This window comes from Podarcis bocagei (assembly GCF_964188305.1).
Source record: "Podarcis bocagei genome assembly, chromosome: 3".
Lineage (NCBI taxonomy): Eukaryota > Metazoa > Chordata > Lepidosauria > Squamata > Lacertidae > Podarcis > Podarcis bocagei.
In genome coordinates this window covers 95,091,917-95,117,737 of record NC_138127.1, presented here as the reverse complement: position 1 = coordinate 95,117,737, position 25,821 = coordinate 95,091,917, and the positions used below count along the sequence as shown (strand labels likewise).

At 45.1% G+C, this 25,821-nt stretch overlaps 2 protein-coding genes across 3 annotated transcripts in view; one reads left to right on the top strand and one right to left on the bottom strand.

The window, feature by feature from the left end:
• Positions 1-1,354, top strand: part of FBXO11 (F-box protein 11) — a 75,409-nt gene extending 74,055 nt beyond the window's left edge. For both annotated transcript variants that reach the window (XM_081188490.1, XM_081188489.1), the window contains exon 23: positions 26-1,354. In XM_081188490.1, coding sequence (XP_081044616.1) covers positions 26-155 — 130 coding nt within the window. In that variant the 3' untranslated portion in view covers positions 156-1,354. The remainder of the gene's footprint in view (positions 1-25) is intronic.
• Positions 1,322-24,529, bottom strand: MSH6 (mutS homolog 6). The gene is made up of 10 exons (XM_081188411.1): positions 24,261-24,529; positions 14,824-15,023; positions 13,915-14,090; positions 9,405-11,934; positions 6,718-6,989; positions 5,201-5,318; positions 3,772-3,861; positions 2,172-2,326; positions 1,728-1,927; positions 1,322-1,483 (listed from the first exon to the last, which is right to left on the bottom strand). The coding sequence occupies exons 1-10, from the start codon at positions 24,425-24,427 to the stop codon at positions 1,408-1,410; spliced, it is 3,984 nt and encodes a 1,327-aa protein (XP_081044537.1). The 5' UTR covers positions 24,428-24,529; the 3' UTR covers positions 1,322-1,407.
• Positions 24,530-25,821: the final 1,292 nt, after the last annotated feature.

Genomic DNA, 25,821 nt, shown 5'->3' with positions numbered 1-25,821 from the left:
TATTTCAAAGACTTCTCTCTTCCAGGTTTTTCTGCGACTGTGGTGCTGGAACACTCTCCAATCCATGTACATTAGCCGGAGAACCGACCCATGATACAGATACACTATATGACTCTGCTCCTCCTATAGAATCTAATACGCTGCAGCACAACTGAATTACTTTTGAGAAAGAAAGGAAGAAAAAAGTCCTGCCATTCTATCGTAACTGTTAATTTTGTTTTTTGAGGAAGTTATACTTGCCCATTTCTGCAGAGGGAGACTTAAAAAAGGATGTGTAAAAGTGGTGACACTATGGAGCTCAACCTACCAAAAAGAAAGTGGCAATATGTTGACTCAGGATAACAGAACTGGGCGTTTCAGCATTACTGTGTAAAACAAAGACTAAGGGACAGATGTGAAGAAAATAAGCTGCATCATTGTACAGATACCAACTTCCAAAAGGCTGGTGTTTCTACAAGTAGCATTGAAACACAGTCCCATTTGCAGTAGTACTATTCTGTAGACTAGCAGCAGTCTTTGTTGCTGCCTTTATGGACATGGGTACCAATTGCTTTTTGTAATATGGTAAAAAATGTGAGCTAGCACTTCTGCATTTATTTTGATTTTTTAAAAAAACATTTATTCAGATTGAGATGATTTTAATGCTTTAATCTCATGTAGTTTTTAATTTCAAGCAAATCTTATTGTACTTGAATGTGTCCTGTTTTGTTAGCACATCTAGACTTGCTGTAACTGTACTCATGTCCCAGTATGTACGTTCTTTCTATGAAAGAGAACACTAATCTTAAATTATATCCAGCAATTTTTCTGGTATCCTTTGCAGTTAGAATATCCCTCCTTTCCCCCTTCCCCGCCCCCCCATGGTCTTCACATCACTTTGAGAAACAATGTTTTAATGAGGCTTCCTGGGAGATAATGCACTATTAAAACAAAGTATGCAGGCGACAGTTTGCAGTTAAGAGGTTTTACTATGTTTTAAAGTACACTGTTGTAAGAACATCTCCTCAAAACAATCCTGTATTTACTCTGTTCACAGTTTTATTGAACAGTCTTGGACATTAACTCTTATGAACTGCTGAAAATTGCAATTTCCTCCTCTAATGAAGATGAGACAAAAGTATATAGACAGCCCTATACAGTTTCATAGCTTTTTTTTTCATTTATGTGTATTGGTGACAGTGGGTAATCAACAGCCTGAAAGTGTATGCATGTACCATAACATCTAGACTTAATATATTGTGGAGTATTCAATAACCATTATGTAGAGGGGTAGCTAAGAATTAAAAGGGTTTAATTTCCTAGGAAATACAATGGAAAATGGTCATTTTTAAAAAATAAAGTTTATTAGATCACTGTTGTTTGCATAATGCCTTCAAAAACTGCTGTAGAAACTTATTACAGGTTGTCTCACACAGGAAGCACGGCTAGCTTGTCAAGCTCATCTCTGGCTAGTGGAGCTCCTTCAGCTATCTGGCACTGTTTCCTGGGAAAACACACAATCAACATATGCATGTTTAAAACTAGGGGAAAGACTTTTTACAATAATACCAAGCTTAATGTATTGTTCAGACACTGCTTGCGCTTCCGGCTAGGCTCAATACAATGTATAACAGTGCTGTGCAATCACAGCAAGCTAGTTTAAACCATCTCCTGCAGCAAGCAAGCAAGGTTTAAGGACACTAGCATTGCCCCGCCCTGCAAGGAAAGCACATGGTGAAAAATCTTACCTGAACAATCGTAGTGAGAGGGTAGTTGCCTCAAACTCTTTTGCCTTTTCTTGAGCTTTCTGAATAACTTCTTCGGGAATGTTAGCAAGCCTTGCTGCATTAAAGCCATAGCTTTTAGGGCAAGCACCTTTGATGAATTTGTAGAGAAATGTAATTGTTTCTTGGCTAGGATCATCAGTCTCATTTTCTACCATACATGCCTGAAAAGAAAAAACAGCAGAAAGAAAAGTGGATCAATGGCCCTTGGTTCAAATCCTACCAGCTCATCTAGGCCTTTAATGGTCTACTTTGTTTACTAGCAAGTTTCAACTGGCCACTCTCAAAGTAATGGAACAGCGGGGTTCATTTCATTTAGGAGAATGGCTGTGTTGAAGAAAGGGAGTTCCAGCCCATAAGCCCTCTGCAGGCGAGACCACTTTTGAAGGGAAAGGAAGTGTTACATACCATGTGTCCCAACCGCACAGAAGGGGTGTGAGAATAATCCTCTACTAAAGAATGGTAATGCGTTGAAAACATGGTGCGGCATTTGATGTTCTCTGAAAGTTCTTTGACAACTGCACTAGCAATAGCAGTTCCATCAAAGGTAGCTGTACCTCGACCTGGAAAGTAAAGAAAGCTGAGTTTAAAACTCCAAGGCATTGCCAAAGCGGCTGAAATACATTTTGAACCTTGCACTAGGCTGGATCTTTCCCCTTCTTTCCCAAAAAACTCCAAACAACTAAGAAACAACCAACAGCATACTGAGAATTTGAACCACTTTTAAAGCAGGATGACTAAGTAGCTCAGCCATCCTGTCTTCACCATCACATGCAGGTGAGACCCTAAACAAGACCCCTTTCATAAAAAGAACAGAACTTCCAAAACTTGAATAATCAGGACCTCTCCCATAATGGGAGGTTTCTTGTGTGATCATTCCATTATATGTATATAAACTGCAGCCTTGGCTCAACATTCTGAACTAGAATTGGGCAAAGTTATTCGGGAAATTCAAACGAGCTTGCTGTGAGATACGTTGTTTAGCAAGCAATGATTTAGTCTAATAAAAATATTTATTCCAAAATCTGTATCAGGACGGTATCCTTCTTAGGCAAACCAGATTGTTACAAAAGCAAGCTTTTGAGTTCTCCAAAACTTTTGATCAGGTTTTTAAAAAAATGGAATGGCCAGGAAAATTTGTACAAGTATGTTAAGACTCTCATCAGCTGCAGTCACAGATGGCTTAAGATAAGTGTATGGGAGGAAGTGGCAACATTCAAATAATACCCTTTCTAGTGCACATGAGTAGCATGGGTAAAAAACAACAACTAGGCAAGTTTCTTCAAAATAAAACCACTATGACAGCCAGAGAATCTCAAGCAAACTAGAAGGCCTTGAATAAAATGGTCTTTGCCTGCTACTGAAAAAGATCCTTTCGATTCCAAATGAAGGGTGGCACAACACACACTGTTCCCAGCCATCCACACATCAAATGAGATTATCGGGCAAACTGGTTTGAGTAATAGTTGACCGCTCTCTCTCGCATGATGCTAAATGGGATTGTCAAGATCCTGGGGTGGAAGCAGGATGTCTGTATTTGCGCACTTTAGTTTGCTTAAGCAAAGCCACTGTGACCAACCCAGGCACATCCAGCCGTCTTGGAAACCAGAACGAGAATCTTGGGTCCAATTAAAAACAAGATTTGTGTGGGCAAGAACTTCCCATATGGTGTTGCCAGCATCCAGTGCCTTGTTTAAATTGGGCTCTCGGCTGTTTCATATGCCCTGTTAGCACACCTAGCATCTATAGCCCAGGAGGGCTGTGCTGGCACGATAGCTGCAGGCATAGTTGCTGAGAGCTTGCTTTAAATGGCAGTGGTACATACAAGGTCACGCAACCAAGCTCTTGCTCTGCAACACAGTACTTAAGTCGGGAATTTGTGCAGTGCCACAGACTGAGTACAGGCAGCTGTAGCCTGCCAATCGGGCTGTTAACTTGACATACCTGTAAGTGGGCAAAAAACAAGTCTTTCAAAAAAGAGACAGATATTGCAAAAGTTATTACATACCTAGTTCATCCATAAGAACGAGAGAGTGCTCTGTTGCATGTCGTAGTATGCTGGAAGTCTCACTCAGCTCAACAAAGAATGTACTTTCCCCTGGTGGAGGAAGAAAACATCCTGGTCACTGCAGGTTTCTAAATCACGCAAGGGGCCGCCACGGAAGTGTGGAGCAGGAGTGGTGATGAGAGCAGAGGCAGGAAGAACTACATGCATTTTGGCAGCAGCTAAACGTGCGGCCTCACAGTCTGTCAAATTGTATATTCTTGCATTTATACCCCACCTTTTCGTCGTGAAACCGAGGTGCATGCATGTGATTCCCAGGAAGGATCCGTTTCAGATACTGACCAGGTCTGCTTAACTTCCAGTGAGGTGGTGGACTCATGCCTTCAGACCAGGCCCAAGATGACTCGGGGAGCTTTCAACAGGGTGGAGACTTGAACCCGGGCTTCCCATATCTAAACTAAGCTTTCAAGCCATTGCACCATCTTGTGCAATGTCTACTCAGGAGCAAGCCGCGCTGAATTTAATCTGGGTTTACTCCTAAATAACTGCACAGGATTGCAGCCTTAAAAACCTAACTTTAACTCTGAGAGGAAGTCTGTGAAGTGGCCCACTTGAGCTCCGCAATATGAAAACGATGCTTTTGCCTCAGTGGAAGCCGCTTTTGGTAGTTGAGCCCTTCAAATGTTCCTTCATCTGTAAGGAGCAGTTCCTTTCCCACCTCAGTTAAGGAACCTTTGGCATTTCCCTCACTGATGCCCCTGCTGCCGTAACCCAGAACTAGCATTTCAGGTAGGAACCAAGCTGTTCTTTCTCAGGCCAGCTTCAGGACCTGCTGGCACAAACCCCTGTCCCGGGCTTCTCTGCTGCTTTCCCTCAGGGCACATGGGTCTTAAGGGGCTACAGGGGAGGGAGGGGTCAGAGCTGCCAGGTTTCTTAGACTACTGACGGTCATGGGCTCCTTGGTCTGGGCTTCCTCACTTCCTCAGGGTACATCTGTCTTAAGTAAGTATGGATAGGCAGGAGAGAGGAGGGTCTAGGGGCCAGACCATTCCCACCCTCCCCATAAGTATTTCTAGCGCTTGTCACCGTATAACCATTTTCATATACCTCAGGTTAAGAACTTAATTCAACCTGGAGGTTCATTCTTAATCTGAAACTGTTCTTAACCTGAGGTACCACTTTAGCTAATGGGGCCTCCCGCTGCCGCTGTGCCGCCGCCACACAATTTCTGTTCTCATCCTGAAGCAAAGTTCTTGACCCGAGGTACAATTTCTGGGTTAGTGGAGTCTGTAACCTGAAGCATCTGTAACCCGAGGTACCACTGTACACGTATTTTGATGTGGGCACACCCTTCTCCTTTACAAAAAGTTCCGTGTCGCCTGTTTTGCTTTAGCAATTTTTTCTAGGAAACCCCAAAACGGACAGAACTCACCTGACATAATTCTGTCTGAAGCCCCTAGTCTGGTGAATATTCTGTCGACAGGAGTAAGCCTGCAAGACTCGGCAGGTACAAAGCATCCCAACTGGGCCATGATCACCACGAGGCCAGTCTGCAAAGCAATAAAACCAATAGGCATTAGACAACTCGCTTCACCTGCTTGTCCTGATGCTAAGGAAGATATTCTTTAGTTCAATACCTCCTCCAATGCTATTTCCACCAAAATAAAGTTGTCTACCTTTGGACTGCCCAGTACAAATTGACACCTTCAAACCCCCATCTATTCCCACAAATAAGAGTTGGCAGTAGAGAATGCCACACCAACCCGATGTTTAATGCTGAATTATTCCATCTTATTTTAGAGTTTCTATACAGCTCGACAGAGCCCTAATGGATATCAGTCAGCAGGGATTTAAACATACTTAAGCACCCCAATGCTGCTGTGGAAATGGAAATCAGTTGAACAGATAATGGAATTCTGGAAAAACTAAATTTTGGAAATACAATTGTACCTTGGATCCCAAGTGCCTTGGTACTCGGACGTTTTGGCTCCCAAACACCGCAATCCCGGAAGTGAGTGTTCCGGTTTGCAAACGTTCTTTGGAACCCAAACGTCTGACGGAGCTTCCGCAGCCTCCAGTCGGAAGCCAAGCTTTGGTTTCCGAACGATTTGGAAGTCGAACCGACTCCCAGAAAGGATTCCGTTCGACTTCAGAGGTACCACTGTGTGTTCGACTGGTTCCCTTGGTTTTAGAAAGACAGGAAACATTTGTGCTGTTTTGCCATCTTGGTTACAAATGCTTCCTACTTGTGCTCTCACAATGCTCCGTTATGATCCGATCCTCATTCTGTAAGAGCAAACATTTAGGCAAGGAGTAGCCTTCCAGCCAACAGCTCTTGTGACTGGGCAATCTAGAGTATTAAAAACACTGAACGTATGGAAAGTGCACATCTTTCCCCCCTCCCCAACAGAACCCTGCTGTTCTACATACTATCCACTTCCACCTCAAACAGGTGATGAAAGAAAACTGAACAAAGTACAATTGCCTAATTATTTGAATAGTAGGATCTAGGTAAGCAGGAATGTTACTAACATTGGGTTTAGCCTCGTTTTAAATGAATGCTACTTTGCTAAAAGCATTTGGACGATTTGTCCTGCGCATGTTATTTTCCTACAGGAATTCATATGTATTTATACATGTCAATGTATTTATACAGTACATGTCAGAGTCCCAAAGTCCAGCTAACCCAACTTCCTACCTGACCCAACTTTCAGCCCCTCTCCAGTCTTCTCACACAATCCAGATTGCAATGGGAACTCTCTCTCTCTCTCTCTCTATGTATTTGTAAACCGCCCTATACCTAGCCTGCATGTTGCAAATGAAAGAACAGAACATGCACCGATTGGGGGAAGGAACCCCTTAACCAATCCCAATGGGGTAGTTAGCCTGTAAAAAAGAGGGGAATTACACAGATAAACCAAGCTTCCAAGTGTCTTGTTCTATGATCACCTGTCTCAGGAGTGTGGACTTTCCTCCCATGTTTGGACCAGTCACTAGAACACAGCAAGTCCTGCTCTCCGGATTTTCCTTTTCATCCTGTACACCTATGAGGATATCGTTAGGGATGAAGTCATCGTCCGATGAGGTTTTTGTAACGCAGGGGTGGCGGGAATGCTTCAGCTCCAAAAAGGGCAGCGTGTTGCTCTCCGGAAGCACAATTACAGGTCGGCACAACGGTCCATCACATCCCTGGCTATAGTGTGCAAAGCACATTAGGACATCTATTGGGGTGGGGGAAGAGAAAATCCCAGTCAGTTTTCCCGTTTCCTGTATTCCTTCTTCAGAGCTCTGGGCTATATCACAGGTGACTAAAGTACAGTGGTACCTCTGGTTATGTACTTAATTCGTTCCGGAGGTCCGTTCTTAACCTGAAACTGTTCTTAACCTCAAGCACCACTTTAGCTAATGAGGCCTCCTGCTGCTGCTGCACCGCCGCTGCGCGATTTCTGTTCTCATCCTGAAGCAAAGTTCTTAACCCAAGGTACTATTTCTGTAACCTGAAGCGTCTGTAACCCGAGGTACCACTGTATCAGTTACTTCCAAGTACAGTGGTGCCTCGCAAGACGAAATTAATTCGTTCCGCAAGTTTTTTCTTCTTGCGAGTTTTTCGTCTTGCGATGCACGGTTTCCCATAGGAATGCATTGAAAATCAATTAATGCGTTCCTATGGAAACCGCCTTCAGACCAGGTCCGGGGACAGTCTGTCCCCCGACCTCTTCTGAAGGCTGGGGGGGGGGGGACAAGGGCTTTTCTTCCCACCCCCAGCATTTTAAAAAACCCCGAAACAGCGGAGGACTTCTCCGCTGTCCGGGGCGATCTTAAAATGCTGGCGGGCGGCATTTTAAAATCGCCCGGGACAGCGGAGGACTTCTCCGCTGTCCGGGGCGATGTAAAAGCCCCTGGGAAGGCAGGCAGGGGGGGACAAAGACTTTTGCTCCCCGCCCGCCTCTTCTGAAGGCGGGCGGGGAGCAAAAGTCTTTGCTCCCCACCGCCTGCCTTCCAAAGCCGTCCGGGACAGCGGGAAGCGCTTCCCTGCTATCCCGGACTGCTTTTAAAATGCTGGCGGTGGGGAGCAAAGCCTTTCGGCCCCCGCCGGCCTTCCTGGACCTCTTCTGAAGGCCGGAGGGGGGGAAAGGCTTTGCTCCCCACCACCAGCATTTAAAAGAGGTCCCCGGAGATTTCCCTATGGGCTTTCTTCTTGCGAAGCAAGCCCATAGGGAAATTCGTCTTGCGAAGCGCCTCCAAAACAGAAAACCCTTTCGTCTTGCAGGTTTTCCGTCTTGCGAGGCATTCGTCTTGCGGGGTACCACTGTACTTCAGTCACAAAACTTTCACTATCTTCTCCACCAAACAAGAAGCTTTTATGCACTACGTTCTCCTAACATCCAACACAGAAATTTCAATTAACGCGCAATTATTAGGAAAGTATAAATAATATGGAAGTCTGAAATTTGTTTAATTTTAAAATAATTGAGGGATAGAGTTTCCATTAATTAGATTAGACTGAAACTATACAAAAAAGAGCAGAAGGTGATGGCAATCTTAAACAGAAAGCCTGGGAATACCCTATTTTTCCATGTTTAAGACAAGGTTTTTTCCAGGATTGTGGCAGTCCCTCCTGCTGTTGTCCCTTTCCTCCCACTGCAGGCTGCACGCTGGTGACTGGCTTGCGTCCTGAAGCCCCGCCAGCACGACCACTGAAGTAAGAGCACCCTTTCCTTCCCCCCTCCTCCTCAAACCGCCACCTTTCTTGGCTTGGCTTCCATTGCCACCCATCTATTTTAGGGTTTTGTTTTCTTAATTCTGGGTTCAAAAAAAGTAGGGGTCATCTTGTACAAGGAAAAATATGGTACTTTCACAGTTTTGAATATATCTCTTTGCTGAGCTCTCAGCTTCTCTAGAACTCAGGCTGACTCCTTACCTATAGATTTAGATTGTGAGTACTCTTGCTTAAAGCAGGCTTGCTCTGAAAAACTATACCACATCATCTTTTGTGGGACACAGCCCTCCTCATAAGATACGACAGAGGACGCCAGTGTGGCACCCACAGGTACCAGCGTACCCAACTAGCATCTCCTCCTCTGGCACTCACTGAAGCTCTCAGTATATATTCCCCCCCAAATGCACAAGAGGCTATTTGCTTTTCCTGCTCTGTTCCTGTCTGCCCTGGCTCAGTCTCTCCTTTACTGAAAATGCCTCCTTAGACATGCACACATTTCATTGGATGCCAGGACAGGACACACACCCTTCTCATCAGTCTGAAGAGATATGAGGTGCATAGAGTTTCTCCCCGAGCAAGTGCAGCCACGGCTGTTGCAACTGTAATAATAATCACAGAGGTTACAAGATTATGCATCATTATGCTCATCACTGCACGGCGCTATCAACTGCCTTTGCTAAGAGTCACTCCTTGCGCAAGAAGCAGGGAAACAATCCTTTTCTGTATACTAACATTTAGCCCCCACCCTCGGCTAATATTCCTAATATACACAGTGGCACTCCACACTGGTTTCTTTGCAAGGGATTAGCTGGCAATATTCCGTATTACGGAACCCCAGCTCTTTCAAGCTGCCCACACGCTAACGAATTAATAGTACATTTTCAACTTGAATATACTATGGTAGAAGTCTTCGTACCTAGAACTGCAATGCATTCCACTGCCGTGTGCCAGTCTTCACTGCTTTTATCAAAGTTGTAGAATAACCTCTTCATACAGTCTTTCTGTGCCGTATCCCTCCGTTCTTCAGCGTTGATGATCTCGTTCAGCATTTTCTCCAGGTCTTTAGTCCAGTAGCGCTTAAAGCCCTTTCTGGTAGATTTCAACACATAATCGTCAGGCAGGTTCGCAGGCACCGAACCCTCCGCAATCTCCATCTGGTAGCGGTTCTTGCCTGCTCCCCAATACATCACAGCTTTAATGCCAAGCCGTTTGCGCTGCTTTTCCAGATACTGACGAAGGCCTTCCTCAATGCTGCTTATATCCTCTAGCGCTTTATCATATTGAGCGTCAAACCCAGTTTTTGGGTTAACCACACCAGTCTTTCGTGCAACGTTATGATCGAAAGCTGCATCCCACCTTTCAAGTTCTGCTTTAATGTCTGGGAAGCGGCCTTCTGGATTCTTTGATTTGACCATCGCTATCTGCCTTAGTGTTTTGGATGTAAAACCATCAGCAATATCTTCCAAAATTGAGATAATTTCCATAATTATTTTAAAACCTTCCAGTGCGGACAAAAAGTCTACAATTTTTTTCTTGCTGTATCTGGCCTCCTCATATAAAACAGCCCTGTTGCCAGGGTGGTCCTGATTCTTAAGGGATGACCCAATACTGTGAATTTTGCTTAAAAGCCTTTCAAGGTCTGGGAGTTTCCTTAAAAGGTCACGGATTTCTGACATTTTGGCAGCTTCAGCTAGAAGGTCTTCAACTGCATCCAGGCGGTTATTGATGGTGGAAGGATTACACAACGGTGCACAGAGCCATTGTTTCAGGAGTCTCCTTCCAAAGGGCGTACAACAAGTGTCAATATTTTCCAGCAATGTGCCTTCTTCTGACCCAGTGCTTGCATTCTGCAGAATTTCTAGGTTTGTCAGGGTGACCTCATCCAACACCATCCTCTGGCTTGTTTTCGCAAACAGACTGCTTGAGTTTTGTTCTTTGGCAATATCAACATCCACAGGAATGTATTCTTCAAATTTCCCCATTGATAAGAGTTCCTCGTCAATAATGCATTTTTTAAGGTAGAAGACACAGCAGCCAAGAGCAGAGAGCGCAAGCTCAGCGTTTTCCCCAGGGGTAAGTCCCAGTGAGTCAGTTTCCGCAGTCATAGATTTGATTACTGGCGGCAGGGTGGGCTCACTGCTTAGATTTTCTTTGTCCTGGAAGTAGCCTTTTTCAATCAATGTTTTAAGTGTTTTGGATGCATCCCAGAACTGCGACCCAGCAATCAAACCTTCTTGCGCAGTAGAGGGGAGTAAGCCTTTGAATATCTTCTGTGTTTCTGCAGAGGGGTTCCCTCGCTCAAAAAGTATCTGCACAGGAATATGATGAGCCAAGAGAGTTCTAAACCTTGAGCAATGGCGGTCATCCGAGAACTGACCCAGGTAGAACTTCCCCACTGTCGTGTCCACAAAGCATACTCCATAGGTGCGCTGAAGGCCAGCAGAATCATCAACTTTTTCTTTCACGCAGAGGAGGTATTTGTTGTGGCTGTCCAAATCGTCACTATCTAGAATACCATAGGTCTGTGTCCCCTTGGAAATAACCCTGCATATTTCTCGGCGCACAACTCTGTCGTATTTTGTCGGGTGGGCCAAGGCTCTACAGCGTGCTTCCATCATCTCAGGAGTCTCAATCTGCTCGACACGAACCACTTTGTAACCTTTCTGGACTAATATAGTGCAGTATCTGTCAAATGCTATCTCTGGGAAACCAGAGTGCGCAAAAGTGCCTTTCATGAACGACAGGCCCATCTTGTTAACACCAATAACAGCATCCATGTGGAAGAGCTCATAGAACTTCCCAACTTTATAGAAAAGCACGCTATCAAAATTCTGGCTCTTCATCTCCCACCACTTCCGCATTAACGGAGTGCAGTTTCTAAGGTAGTCCTCTGGCACAAACAGAGTATTTGGATCATAATCTGGATCATTTTGCCGTCTCCTACGAGCATCTTTCCTTTTACCATCCTGGAGCCAGTCAATTTTATCATGTTCCCATGAAGTCGGATTGCCATCTGCTCCTCCTCCTCCTCCTCCTCCGTTAATGCTTGGCTGAAAATCAAAGCATTCAGGAGCTGCAAAAGATGATAACTTATACTTTATCTCAGCAGAAAGATTTGTTTCTCTGCTGGGCGTTACAGACACATTATTCTGGGGAGGTTTAGATGCCTTTTCCAGCACTGGTTTAGGGGCAACTTTAATGGGACGCTTTACTTTCTTTCCTGGGTCAGCCTCCGATTCAGAAGCATCACTGTCACCAACCCCAACGCTATTTTCATCACTGCTAGCTTCATCAGGTTTAAACTCCATGTCCGAATACTCGCGTTCACTGTCGGAATCCATGATCTTTCTCTTTTTGGATTTCTCAGCATGTTGCTTTCTTGCAATTTGCCTTTTTCTACGTTTCACTTCCTCAGATGTGCCAAAATCATCACCCTCATCGCTCACCTGCCAAAGACAAAAAAGAAGTAGTATTAAAAATCGGATGCTTTAAAGACAGGCTAATGCTACAACTTTGACAAGGCAAGCTTTCTGATGGGGGACCCAACAATTTGGCTGCTGTCTTCTTCTCGTTGTTGTTTTAAATTAAGCAGCAGGTGAGGTTGTCGGGCCACGTTATCGTGCAGATATGAGATTTCAACTTCTCCATCATGACCAGTGAACAATGGGGATGTGATCTCCCTCTGCTCATCGGATTTGTGATAGGTGAGTGAGAGGTTTCAACCTCTCCTCTTGGACTAGTGCAACGATGGGTATGCAATTAGGAGTTCTATGGCAGAGCAGTAGCTAGGCTCAATTGCATCAAAAGCTGGAATAAGTTGTCTCCAATACTTCCGTTTTGTTCAAGCCTACACACAGTTCTTCAGCAGTCAGATATCAGTTCTAAAGACCCTGAAAGAGGAGGACAACCAAGAGGTTTCTTTTTCAATTGTGAAGGAAAGCCCCTACAGGCAACTCCCAATTTATGTTCTGCTCTGAGGCAACCTGAAAGCCATCCATTTCAGCAAATTAAACACGCACTTGCATAGCCCTGAATTAAGTGACAAGCATAAAGGATGGGGTGTGTTCTCCTCCAAGCTTTCCTTACAGAGTACCATGCTCTACCCCGGGAAAGTTGGCTCATAACCACAGAAGAAAGTGCTGCTGTGAATAGCTGTGCGTCATTCTGAACTTATTCTGTGGTTTATTACTGTACATTATAGCATCAGTAAGAAGGGTGACATAACTTAAAATTTAACATGAGATTTCCCACATTGAGCCTTGCTTGACCCAGGTACCAGCCCTATCAAAAGCATGCCCTGAAAGGCATTCAGACAACATCCTGAACTCCTCACACTTTGCATGAAGGTTAACACATGCAAATTTCCCAAGTACAGCCTCTACTGACGCCCTGGGTGGAGACAATTACTATAATGTTATTATAACTTAAACACAGAGAACGCACCAAGATAACTAGTTCAGTCACAGCCCACTAAGATGAGTCTTTCAAACTCTTAATCTGCAACATGGGGGAAGTGAGAGATGGGTAGGAACTCTCAATGAAAGGCAACTGAAACAATAGGAATTGTCCAGCTGAAAAGTCCCCTCCCTTCTCCACAAAGAAAAGGGTATAAAGGAACCCCAAAATCTGTAGGCAGTGGCTCTCCTAGCTCCAAGGACCTTCATTCTGCGCTCACAAGGAACGAACACACACGCGCCCAAGGACAGGTATTCTCCCCACCTCCTCCGTTTCTTAACTTACTATTAGTGTGAGTCTTGCTAGCATAATGGTCACGCTCACTTCCGCAGGCTTTTGAGAACAGGCAGGGATTCTTACACACTTTAGATCAAGGTGTGTGTATGGTAGGATTTGCTACCTGCCTGAACTGTAATTTTACTGTCTGAAACAGCATTTATGTATTCTGTCATTTTCATTTCATATGATAAACCAAGCTTTGTTTTTTTTTAATGTGTTCCTCAAGAATCTGAATGTAAAGCTATTTGTTTGCCTCTAAAAATTACTGGGCCGCCCGTCTGGCAATTAAGAGATTGTTATGCTGTGAAGCACCCTGAGATCTATGAGTATAGGGCAGATTACTACCACTACTAACAATAGTAGTAGTAGTAGTAGTAGCAGTAGCAGCAATGATCGCCAGCCCAGAACAAGAAGTATTGGGTGTTAGGAGTTTTATTTAGGCAGGAACAGAAGCAAACACATATTCAAAAATGGACATGTTATAATTCTACCAAAAGATCCCAAACCTCTAGTTAGTGTGTGTACATGTGAGTGTGGACATGCATGTGAGTTCAGACACATACTTGTTACAGTTCCAAAACAATAAAGAGAAAGGCAACTATCTACATATACAGAACTGTCCTACAAATTGTGAGCATCCTCTCTTCCCGTTTTTCTAACTGCTTCTGGAAACAAGAATTATAAAGAGTGACCTCCATCTCCTCATCGTCTTCTTCCTCGCTTTCTGAAGGTTTGTCACACACTGCCAGCTCAAGTCTCTCACTCTTCTCTTTTTTCAAAGCAGCATCTGCCAATTCCATTGCTCTTCTAATTTCAGGTCTTGAACTGTAGAACATGCCTCCCCTACTGGTATCTCTCCCAGAAGAACCTGTAATATAAAAAGGAATCAGTCAGAGAATAGATTTTGGCAAAAACACGCTCATGTTCTCTCTAGTTTTTGATTATCTAACATGCAGAAACCTTACAGTAACAATCCCAAATTAAAGATTCTGCATTTATTCCCATATCTCTTCAGAACTATTATTTAGAACTGCCACTACTCAGATTACTACGTATATTAAATTGCATGACTTTTTTAATCATTCCACATAAACTACTACTAATCTGCTGTTAGAATACAGGGGGCAGCAGGAAGGGGAAATTTTGGTGTAAGTCGCACAGTCAGAATGATTATTTTCATGCAAAATAGCATATCAAATGTTGGTGCTGAATACAGAACCATCTTTGGCACTCTATAGTTCCCTCTGCAACGAGTGCTGCTCACTCAAATACGGGTGGGGCTTTTGCCAAGAGTGGCATAGGGCTGCAAGTTGCCTACAATAACAGGACAGGTGTGTGTTAGGTGAAATAGAACAGCCTTAATCCCTTGTACTGCCAAGTCAAGTCAAAGTGAAGATCTGCATCCTACTCAAATGAAGGTGAAAGGGCATCTTAGCCGAACAGCGCTTCCAAGCCTCTCAGTATGTGGTCAATTTACAGAGGGATGCAGCATTGCTTGTAATATCTATGTGACCTGCATTTAATTTCATCCCCCCCCCATTTATTTATATATATATAGTATATTCTGTTATCACCTATTACATTCAGTTATCAACTCTTACCTGTATATGGTCGGATATATCTAATGCTAACCCAACCCCTTGATGGGTCGTCGTCAAAGAACTGCACATGGATGCGAGAGGATCTTCCTCTGCCTCTGAAAAGTGATCCTTCTGTTGGATGCTTGTACACAAGGCATGGCCACCAAGGGTAGCCTTCGAGTTTGGCCCAAACCAGATCACCGGGTGAAAATTCACAGTCACTGCAAGACCAGAAAGAAAGAAAGAAAGAAAGAAAGAAAGAAAGAAAGAAAGAAAGAAAGAAGAAAAGGATAGCCTTTATAACAGATTTTTTACTGATAATCTATGAAGTCAAAAGACTACATTGGTTACAGACACAATTCTCTTAGAATTTAGCTCATACTTTACCCAAGGATACTCAAGCTTTCATTTAATTTTTTTAAGTAGAATCCCCACCTCCAAATGTAAAGCATTATGTTTTTCGCTGACTGTCAAGGCCTGTTCCCCAAACCTGGGACAATTAAGAAACATAGCTTGGAATTATAAAAGAGGATAAAGAATAACAAAGCTACTAATCCTAACACTGTTAGGATAGATCCAGTTCGCAGCACAGCTGGTATGATCTTAAAAGATATGAAGATGGAATGGATGGTAAAAGAATGATGTGTGATACTGTACGTCTGACGTTTTGCCCGTGTTTCCCCCCCAGTAAAGCTTGTTGGCTCTGGATGTAAGGAGAAGCCCTACTGATTGGGAGGAAGAGGATGAGGGAGTTTCCCCCAACACAATAGCTTTGCCTTAATAAACAGAGTCTTGAACCTAAATCAGTGCAAAGGCTCAATTTTCTTCCACATCCAGAGCCAATCAGGAGGCTCCTAATCTAGAATGTCCTAGTAACTGGGCCTATGGTGCATTCTTGGTTTTCTCATAGTTAGAACGAGATGAAACAAGTTCCCAGTTAGCAGGCCCATTTATCTTATCTTGAAGCATATGCAGCATATGAGATAACGTTTCTGATCAGTTTCTGATCACTGAGGGGAGGATTCCAGAGCGAACAGCATGGCTCTCAAACAGTGACAATAAAAAAAATATTGAGTTCGCCAAGAGTTCTAAATAGCAACAGGTTAGTCAGTGGGCAGTTGAAGTGCCCAGAAACATATGTAAATGGCAATTGGCATATAGATATTGCAATGTTCATTCTGCAAAGCGCCTGTCCTCCTCCAAAGTAATCCAAAAACTGTGAAAAAGCACAACTCTCACATTCTTTGGCAATATTCTGTACAGCAGCACACAATGGGTTGTATCCAATGTTGGGTCCTACTCACACTAGACCCATTGTGAACATCACCTTAACTTAAATGGATCTACTCTATGTCTACTCTTGTTTCCTATCCGACCAAACACTTCTTGCAGAGGCACTGAAGTAGTAATGCCTTCTGCTATATTTCGTCCTTAGCCACTATCATACTCTCCAAAGACAGCCCATGGCTCCCTCCCAACCCTTTAATGGCGATTCCCAGCAGCCGGCCGGCCGCTCCAGCTCATTGGGCTTCAGCAGCTTCTTTCCTTTTTTTTCTCAGCGGAGGCCACTTGGGCCCAGCTTTGTTGGGGTCGAGGCAGCAACTCTCAAGCCCCAGCAGCAGAGGGCTGTTCGTGGCAGCGGCGGGAAAAAGCAGCAAAGGCAACAATGGAGTACCAATGGCCATGGCAAGAGGGATAGCCAGTGGTGTGCAAATGCCCGACCCTCTGCTGCTGTGGATGCTGCCAAGGAGCCCCACCATTACAGTGAAACCTTGGTTCTTGAATGGCTCCGTTTTCAAACATTTCGGCTCCTGAACGCCGAAAACCCAGAAGTAAATGCTCTGGTTTCCAAACGTTTTTCGGAACCTGAATGTCCGACGCAACTTCTGTTTCGAGTTTTCCCATTGAACTGAGGCTTCCGCTTTTAGAACGTTTCGGAAGTTGAATGGTCTTCCGAAATGGGTTATGTTCGAAAACTGAGGTTCCACTGTACTGCAAATGCAGAGCTACTCGTTCTGTTTCTTAAACAACTCCTGTGGGTTCTGCACCCCGGTGTTAGCACAACTCCACAACCATCTCGCCCCACAAGGCGGCAGCAGGAGCACTCCAGCTGCTGCCACATTTCCCTCCTCCTGTTCTCCCTCCCCCCTTACCCATTTCTGTCAACACTGGGGCAGCATGACTGGGTGGGGAAGCAAAGCCTCGCTTCTCTCACTGCCACCCCATGGCTCTGCTGAGGAAGGCTTGCCTGGCACCTTCATTACAAATCTTTATGTGCCAGGCAAAAACGTCTCTTCAACCAGACTGATTTAACATTCTTCAGCTTTTTAAATGCGGTTGGGGGAGGGAATTATTGGGGGGGGGGTTGTATGTATTTTGTATTCTCATTTTATGTTTTCAGTTATGAAGCAGCCTGAGATCTTCAGATGAAAGGTGGTATACAAATTTAATAAATAACGCTAATACTAAAACTAATACATGTATGTGCTTTTCTACAGGGACGTTATCTGGAAAGATGAAATAATTCAGTGGTAAAGAGCCCTTTATATGTTTGAGAACACCCAGGCTATCTGTGAGCTACAGGCTCCATTCAGGTGGTCTAAGGAAATGTAACAGAAAAGTCTGTCATACCTACTATGGAAGGTATTTCTAGATCCCGTAAAAGCTGCTGCCAGATTGGGATTTAAGTTTGGTGCCACCTGGTGGTTAATAAGCAACATTACAAGTTTGAAATATAAAAATAAAAAATTGAAACAAGAAGCTGCCATCTTAGCTCCTCCCCACTCCTTCAGTTTTTAAATAACAAGCCAAAAAGGAAGATTCAGTACAAGTATCACATGGGAGATGGCTTCCAATGGGAAAGGTTCCCCTTAAAAATTCAAAGATACTCTCTGGTAGAAAAAATATGATGGAGTGACTATTGGAAAAACGGTAAGAATAACAGACATTTTTCTTGGAGGGGTCTGATGAGTCTGGCGGCGGTAAGTATTTGCGGATAGTGTCCAGCACCCATCTGTCGGATATGGTCTGCTGCCAACTATGGGTGTATCGCGGCAACTTTTCCTCCCACTGGAATAGTAACAACACCAAGAGAGATGGGGTTTGTTCTGTTGAGTGTTGCAGGAATAGGACTGTTGATTTTCTTTCAACCCTCCGCACTGCCTGTTCCAGGAGGCTGGGAGGACTGAAAATCCCTGCCTCTGGAGGACCTTGAGCTTTGATAAGTGTGGCGAAAGATGTGTCATCTGTTTTTTCTTGTCAATAGACTCATCTAGGATGTCCTTTAAAGCCTCTTCGCCAAAAAGCTTACCCCCTACAAAAGGTTCAGAGGCCAAGTTGTTGCAAGACAGCACACCAGCCTCCCGGTGCGCTGGAAATCTTTGACAAGGACATGTGAGACCGGTTCAGGTCTTGAGGAGTACTGCCCATGAAAGGGCCACTTTTGCAAATGACTGGGCTGTGACAGAGGCTCTGATCGCTAGCACTTAAGGCTGCGTCAAGGTCTTCAGAAGAAACAGAAGTGCCTGGGTAAGGACTGAGAACCCCTGCATGAAGCTTGTGCTCTAGATCAGTGTTCCCCAACCTTGGGCCTCCAGCTGTTTTTGGACTACAACTCCCATCATCCCTCGCTAGCAAGACCAGTGGTCAAGGATGATGGGAATTGTAGTCCAAAAACAGCTGGAGGCCCAAGGTTGGGGAACACTGCTCTAGATTACCTCCTGGAGATGGAGGGAAAAGCAGGGAAAGCAGATACTGTTGATGAAGAACATTTGGCGATTGAGAGGTAGTTGAGGGCCAAATGACTTCCTCAGCCAGATCTACTAGTAGAGCTTCCTTTAGGAGGTGCAGTATATGGATGAAATTCAGGATTAATGCTGTATTCTGAAGCAGAGACTGGTTCTGCTGTTGAGTAATGAGGTCAAAACATTTCATCCATGCTAGGGTGAGCTGCATGAATATCTTGGCTCTGACAGGTTTCAAAGGGATGCAGAGATTCCTCTTGAGTTCAGCTGAGGAAGATCTTGCCATCCGCTTCACCAGGGAGAGATTCCATTGTCCTCCTCTCTGCGCTTCCTTACTTAGCCAAAGCAGAGACCCCTGCTGACCTTCCATTGAACCATCCTCCATAGTTAGAAGAATGCAAGAAGAAGGGGGGTCCACCCCCCACCCCCATAAAAAAATCTGGCTCTGAGATGTTCTGAATAGCAACCAGGCAAGAGAGTCTGGAAAGCTGGGAAGATCTACCATATCAGTTGAAAGTGACAAGTGCTGCCCCTGAGAGGACTGGAACTAAATCTTGAATAGAAGCAGTTTGCTGTAAAATTTTCTATTGTCTTTACAGGCTGTGATTTTGCTGCTGCAACTCGCTGCAGGCGGGTGTAGATTTCTCCTGTGCCTTTCTACTTAGGTGTAGACAATGCAGCTCTCTGAGTTATAGCAGGTCGTTAATCACTAACAAAAAATGCAGGGCAGCTCTCTAACACCCACCCACCCACCCCTAGACTGGTTTTGAAAGGCTTTAGCTTCACTGAGGAAGAAGTCGGAGGGGGAGGGGAAATCTGGAGGCTACTATGGCTGAAATCAGCAGAGTCAAGGACAATGCAGTCTCTAAAGAGGCTGTAGATAAGGAAGGCAGCCAACAACTGAAGAGACTTTGAAAAATGAGTGGAGAAACACCAGAGCCGGGAAGGAGAAAAACTAATGATGAGGCTAAACACAGAGAGAAATTCAACTAGAGGTAGAAGAGACAAAGAAATCTGAAAGGAGAACACCAAGAGTCTCAGGAAGAAACGATTGCTTTCTGCAAGGCAAAGTAAAAAACTGAAGGAAGGAGCAGGGAAGAGCTAAGACGGTAGCCTCCTGTTTCAATTATTTTATTTTTTGCAAGCTTGTGATGTTGCCTTTTGACCGCCAGGCAGCCCCAAACCTAAATCCCAATCTGGCCACAGCCTTTACGCGGTCTCCAGAATAGTTGAGACGTGTACTTGGATGCATTAAAAATAGGTTCAACTTGAAGTCAAAACTTTATGTTATATATATTTATGTGGTGTGAATGTTTAAGTTTCGTTGGTTGTAAATTTATTATAATAATAATAATAATAATAATAATAATAATAATAATAATAATAATAATAATAATAATAATAATAATTTATTATTTATACCCCGCCCATCTGGCTGGGCCTCCCCAGCCACTCTGGGCGGCTTCCATAAAAACCAAAAATACAATAAGATATCACACGTTAAAAACTTCCCTGAACAGGGCTGCCTTAAGATGTCTCCTGAATGTCAGGTAGTTGTTTATCGCTTTGACATCTGCTGGAAGGGCGTTCCACAGGGCGGGCGCCACTACCGAGAAGGCCCTCTGCCTGGTTCCCTGTAGCTTTGCTTCTTGCAATGAGGGAACCGCCAGAAGGCCCTCGGCGCTGGACCTCAGCGTCCGGGCAGAATGATGGGGGTGGAGACGCTCCTTCAGGTATACTTCAGGTATACTCCTTCAGGTATACAGGTATACTTATTGCCGTTATCTAATTTTTAATTTCTTTTTATTGCTGTATATTGTTTTTGTTTTTTCTGTTTTGTTGTTCTGATGTATCAATAAAATCTATTTTTTAAAAAATTGCTGAGTGAGAAAAAAGAAAAAGTTGCTGATGTGAGACTTGTAGAAGTCAGTTGGCCCATAACCTGTTCAGATTTGGGCTCACTATCTGTTGATATGACCCATTTCGGCCATTGTGGTCAGCAGAGTATGCAGAGCTCCAGTAATCTTCCAGCAGAACATTCAGTTTTCCTGCTTCACAGTAGTAAGCCTTTTCCAGAGTTCCCATTAAGAAAACTCCTTGCCCGCTCAGTTCTGTTTAGAATAGAAAGTTTAATGTCTCATCGCACAAGACAAGCATTAACACATTAGCTATTTTAGCCCTTAATAGATGCTGCTACATCATGAACTAATCTACTGTAATACAGGTTTTTTTTTCTGGCCTTAGAAGTAAACCTTGTAAAAATACAAGTATACAGAAAGATCCACTAGCACTTCACCATGCTATCCTGAACCTGCAGCTTCACCGCTAATATCTTACACTGAGCAAATACCTCACTCTCCTTGATGTTAAAAATCATCAATAAATACTCTGTCGGCTAATACAGAGGGGGAGTATAGACCCTCATGCCTGCATGTGGCAACTGATTCCATAGGAATCTAAAGCGCCTTTAACCACTAAAGCAGCAGCCTGGTACATAAAAGGTAGTCTTCGTCACAGGTTAACCACAGGAAAAATGTCAGGCAGGGCCTGTTCTGCCCTCAGGATGCTTTAAAGTCAACAACTCTGGGTAGATCACTGTTCGTTTTTTTATACTGGGAGTAGATTGCAGTGTCTTGGGAGTTGGACGTGCCTGAAATAGACTAAGTCCTACTCTAGGGCCCATGGTTTTCATAATACATTGCTGGTGCAGTTTACTAAATTTTCTGCTGGTGCAGTTTATTATAGACCTGTGATTTTCATAGCATGGTGCTAGTTTTGATTATCACTGTCACTAGGAGATTGAAGCACCTTCCCTTTTGTATTTCTAACTTGTTGGAAACAGTTCACACACTACACCAAATTGCAATGTGAAAATCATGCCGCCAAGATGACAAGAAGCAGTCATGATCCTTTGCTCAGGTACCCTACCCCTATTATGCAGGGCAGAGAGAAGGGTTTGGGGAACTTTTAGTTTCATTTCCTTTAAAGTCAGCTTGCCCCCTCCAAGTGTCCCTATTTTCCAGGGACAGTCCTGGATTTACAGAAGCCATCCCGGTTTCTGATTTGATCCCAAAATGTCTTGCTTTTCCTTAGGATAGCCCTATTTTCATCAGAGAAATGTTGGAGGGTATGGAGTTACGTGACCCCCGGAGCCAAGCCAACCTTTAGAAGACATCTGAAGGCAGCTCTGTATAGGGAACTTTTTTAATGTTTAATATTTTAATATGTTTTTAATATATGTTGGAAGCTGCCCAGAGTGGCTGGGGCAACCCAGTCAGATGTATGGTGTATAAATAATGGTATTATTGTTACTATTATTAAATAGGACATCCCTATTTTCACTGGAGAAATGTTGCAGGGTATGCCATCAACTGGACCAAGGGCTCATGGGTTTTTTTTAACTCGTGCCCACCTTGAAGGCTTCCCACAGGCATCTGATCAGGCACTGTAAGAACAGGATACTGGATTAGATTGGCCATCACCCTGATTCAGTAGGTTTCTCTTATGTTCTTAGACAGAATTTACATTTGAGCAAACATACAGCAGTCACGAAATTAAAAGACACCTGCTTCTTGGGAGAAAAGCAATGACAAACCTAGACAGCATCTGAAAAAGCAGAGACATCACCTTGCCGACAAAGGTCCGTATAGTTAAAGCTATGGTTTTCCCAGTAGTGATGTATGGAAGTGAGAGCTGGACCATAAAGAAGGCTGATTGCCGAAGAATTGATGCTTTCGAATTATGCTGCTGGGGGAGACTCTTGAAAGTCTCATGGACTGCAAGAAGATCAATCCTATCAATTCTTAAGGAAATCAGCCCTGAATGCTCACTGGAAGGACAGATCCTGAAGCTGAGGCTCCGGTACTTTGGCCACCTCATGAGAAGGGAAGACTCCCTGGAAACGACCCTGATGTTGGGAAAAATTGAGGGCACAAGTAGAAGGGGATGAAAGAGGATCAGATGGTTGGACAGAGTTCTCGAAGCTACCAACATGGGTTTGACCAAACTGCAGGAGGCAGTGGGAGACAGGAGTGCCTGGCGTGCTCTGGTCCATGGGGTCACGAAGAGTCGGACACGACTAAACAACAACAAAACATACATAAATTGCAGTTCTGCATGCTTATCTATGCAGCTGGGCCTGAAAAAACAAACTGCACTGAATTCAAGGGCACTTGCCCTCAAGCAAGCATGCATTCATTCATCCATTCAGACAATGATCCTGCACCTAGATCCTATGCACATTCACTCCATTTTACTTGGTAAGATGCCACAAAACACACACACCCTACCGCCACCAAGCAATTTAAGTGATGTCTTCACGTTATGTGGAAAACAGAAAGTCATGTCTGCAAGTGAGGCCTTTTCCTGAGACACAACCAGCTACATTTTAATACATTATTTTAACACTCACTAGTGATAGAGAATTTTTAAAAGGGGTTTGCGGACACCAAAAGAAGGCCAAATAGATATGGGCTTTGAGTGAAGTTCGGTCTTTACTGTTAAAAAGTGTATGCAAGAACTACCTTCATGAAAAATCAGTGAAGGACTGCAATGTGGTATAAGTGGACAGTTTTCTTGTACATTCTATCTCAATCACAACCCGTTGCAGCAAGTGGTAAATCTAGCCAACCAGGAATCTTTAAACTCCTCTTGTATAGCCCAAACTTAATGTATGCTTAAGTATAGATATTTTTCAGCACTCCTTCACATTAACTTGGGAATAGTGCGGCAACCAAACTCCCTAGTTCATTTGCAAAGCGAAGCAGGATCCAGTGTGCATAGGGGATCACATGTTGAGGTTCCTTCATTGCAGGGGGTTGGACTAGATCAGGCGTCCTCAACCTGAGGCCCTCCAGATGTTTTGGCCTACAACTCCCAGGATCCCTAGCTAACAGGACCAGTGGTCAGGGATGATGGGAAATGTAGCCCAAAACATCTGGAGGGCCGAAGGTTGGGGGTGCCTGGACTAGATAATCCTCAGGGGTCCCTGCCAAATCTTATTCAACAGCTGCCATCCACGGTTCCTTCCGTTCTGGATTCAGTGATTTACGATTCCGTGAAACCGTTGCACAGGGCAGATTCCCAACCCCGCATTCCTTTAAGTGTGCCAAAGTACTGGGCTGTACCATGTGCTGCCATATGAAAAAGGGGAAGGAAACACAATGGGGGGGGGGGGAGAGAGAGAACACAAAAGGCCACCAACCCACTTATACCAAGCTGCAAATCGGGGAGCTTTAAGCAGTTTCTCCTCCACCTGGAGGGCCACCGATTCGGAAAGATCTGAGAGGCAAATTCGCGGAGGAGGAGGAGGATGCCAGATGCCATCAGCTACCGATCCAGCATCACGGCGCATCCCGCCGCTTCTGCTCGGAAGAGAGGGACGCCTCCCGCCACGCGGAGGATGCCCCACCAGCCTGCGCGGCCTCCCCGCGAACCTGCCCTTTTCCCGCGCTGCCTCTCCCCGCCTCACCTGAGGCCCGTCCCTCCACCTCACCTGCGCGCCTCGCCGACCCACCCTCCGCTATCGCGCGCGCCATCCCTTTCTCTCCCTCAGGGTCTACCCGGCCTGGGAAGCCGCCGCTTTCGGGCCTAGTACGCGAGAGAGAGGCCCGCCGCCACCACCTCATGGAAGCGGCGCCTGCGCGCTCCACCACGCTCTTGGCCCGCCAGCCGCCGCCGCCGCCGCCTTTTCGTTTCCTCAGCGCGGGGGCTTACCAGTCCGTGGGGGGCGCCCTGGTCCTCCCTCGGATGCCCGACCCTCTGGGCGACAGCATGCGCCCGCCCTCGGGCTCGGCATCGCTGTGGGGGCTGCAGCCGCCGTCGCCATCGCGCTTGGCCTCCGACATGGGGAAGAAGCTGAGGAGGGAGCTTTGGCGGGACATGGCGGCGGCGGCGCCGGAGGAGGAGGAGCAAGAGAGGAGCGCGGCGACGCGAAAGGGACGCCCCTTTTCTCTCGGCTCTCGCTCGCTCGTCCCTCCGGCCGGCGAAGCAGCGCGCCAAACGCCCGTCCCCGCCCAGCGAGGGTCCCGCGGCCTATGAGCGCCGAGCCTGCCCGCCTCCTGCTGCCTGAGGTGGGGAAGGCGGTGAAAAAAATGGCCTCTGGGACCAGGCCACTGGAGCGCTCGCCCCGTGGTGGCGCCTGGTTGCTATGTCTTTATCTGGGACCAGGGTGTGTGTATATAAAATATACATAAAAATACAAGATAAAAACACGACACCCCAACAGTAACAAAGCAATGACACCCCCCATAGGCGCCGACTCCATGGGACTTGAGGGGGCCCGAGCCCCCTCAAAAATTCGTTTGGGGGGCTCCGCCCCCCAATAATCTCGGGCGCCCCTCCAGCAGAGCGCCATCGCCGCCCCTCGCCCAGCCCAAAATGCACAGGGTCGGGCTGCATGCCTCCTGCCCTCCCTCCCGAGCAAAAGCTCCACCCAATTTCCTTCGGAGCTGATTAATAGGCGCAGCACGCTCTCCCCTATTCGCTCACGAGGAGGCGGCATATTCATGAGCTTATTTATTATTCATGAGCTTTCCCGGCGGCCCCCCCCCAATATTTTTTATAAGTCCGCGTCCCTGCCCCCCTCCTCCCACGAACACGTTTTAAAGGATGTCAAATCAGCCCAAGGCCTGGTTGAAGAGGAACGTTTTTTGTCTGGCGCCTAAAACACTGAAAATCGATCCTCGTGATGTGCTCAGCTCACACATGTTGCTATTTGTTTCAACTCGGAAGCGATTTACGGCCTGATTAAAGTCGGGCCTTTAATTGTCGGGGTTTTGTCAACCTTAACAAAGATGTCTGCATTGGGAGGAAAGGTCTTTTTTAAAAAAAACAACATTCCTTTGTGACCTAAGAAAATTTCAGTTTCCAGATCTCCGTTCATGGGTTTTTGGGAGGGTGGGATGTTGGGTTGAAATAAGCGACAGACAAATGACAAGTGTCATATGGGAGGCATCTCCCGAGCATGTGTCGGGGAGTCCCTTTTATTGAATATTACAGCATTGCCACATATGTGCTTGTTGCTGATTGGTTAACACAAATACAATGCAAGGGTTGCATATAGGCATTAATCATCAATAGATTAAAGGTTGGGAAAGGGAACACAGAGTTGGACAAGCGTAAAAACCTTGTTATTAAACAATTACTAATGATTGATATAGCAAGACTTAAAAGAACATAACTATCACATTCCGTAGATGTGGTCAACCATGCATTAAGAACAGGTCAGGGTACAATGTTCCATAAACTCAATGTGAACTAAACATTCTAGGAAGGA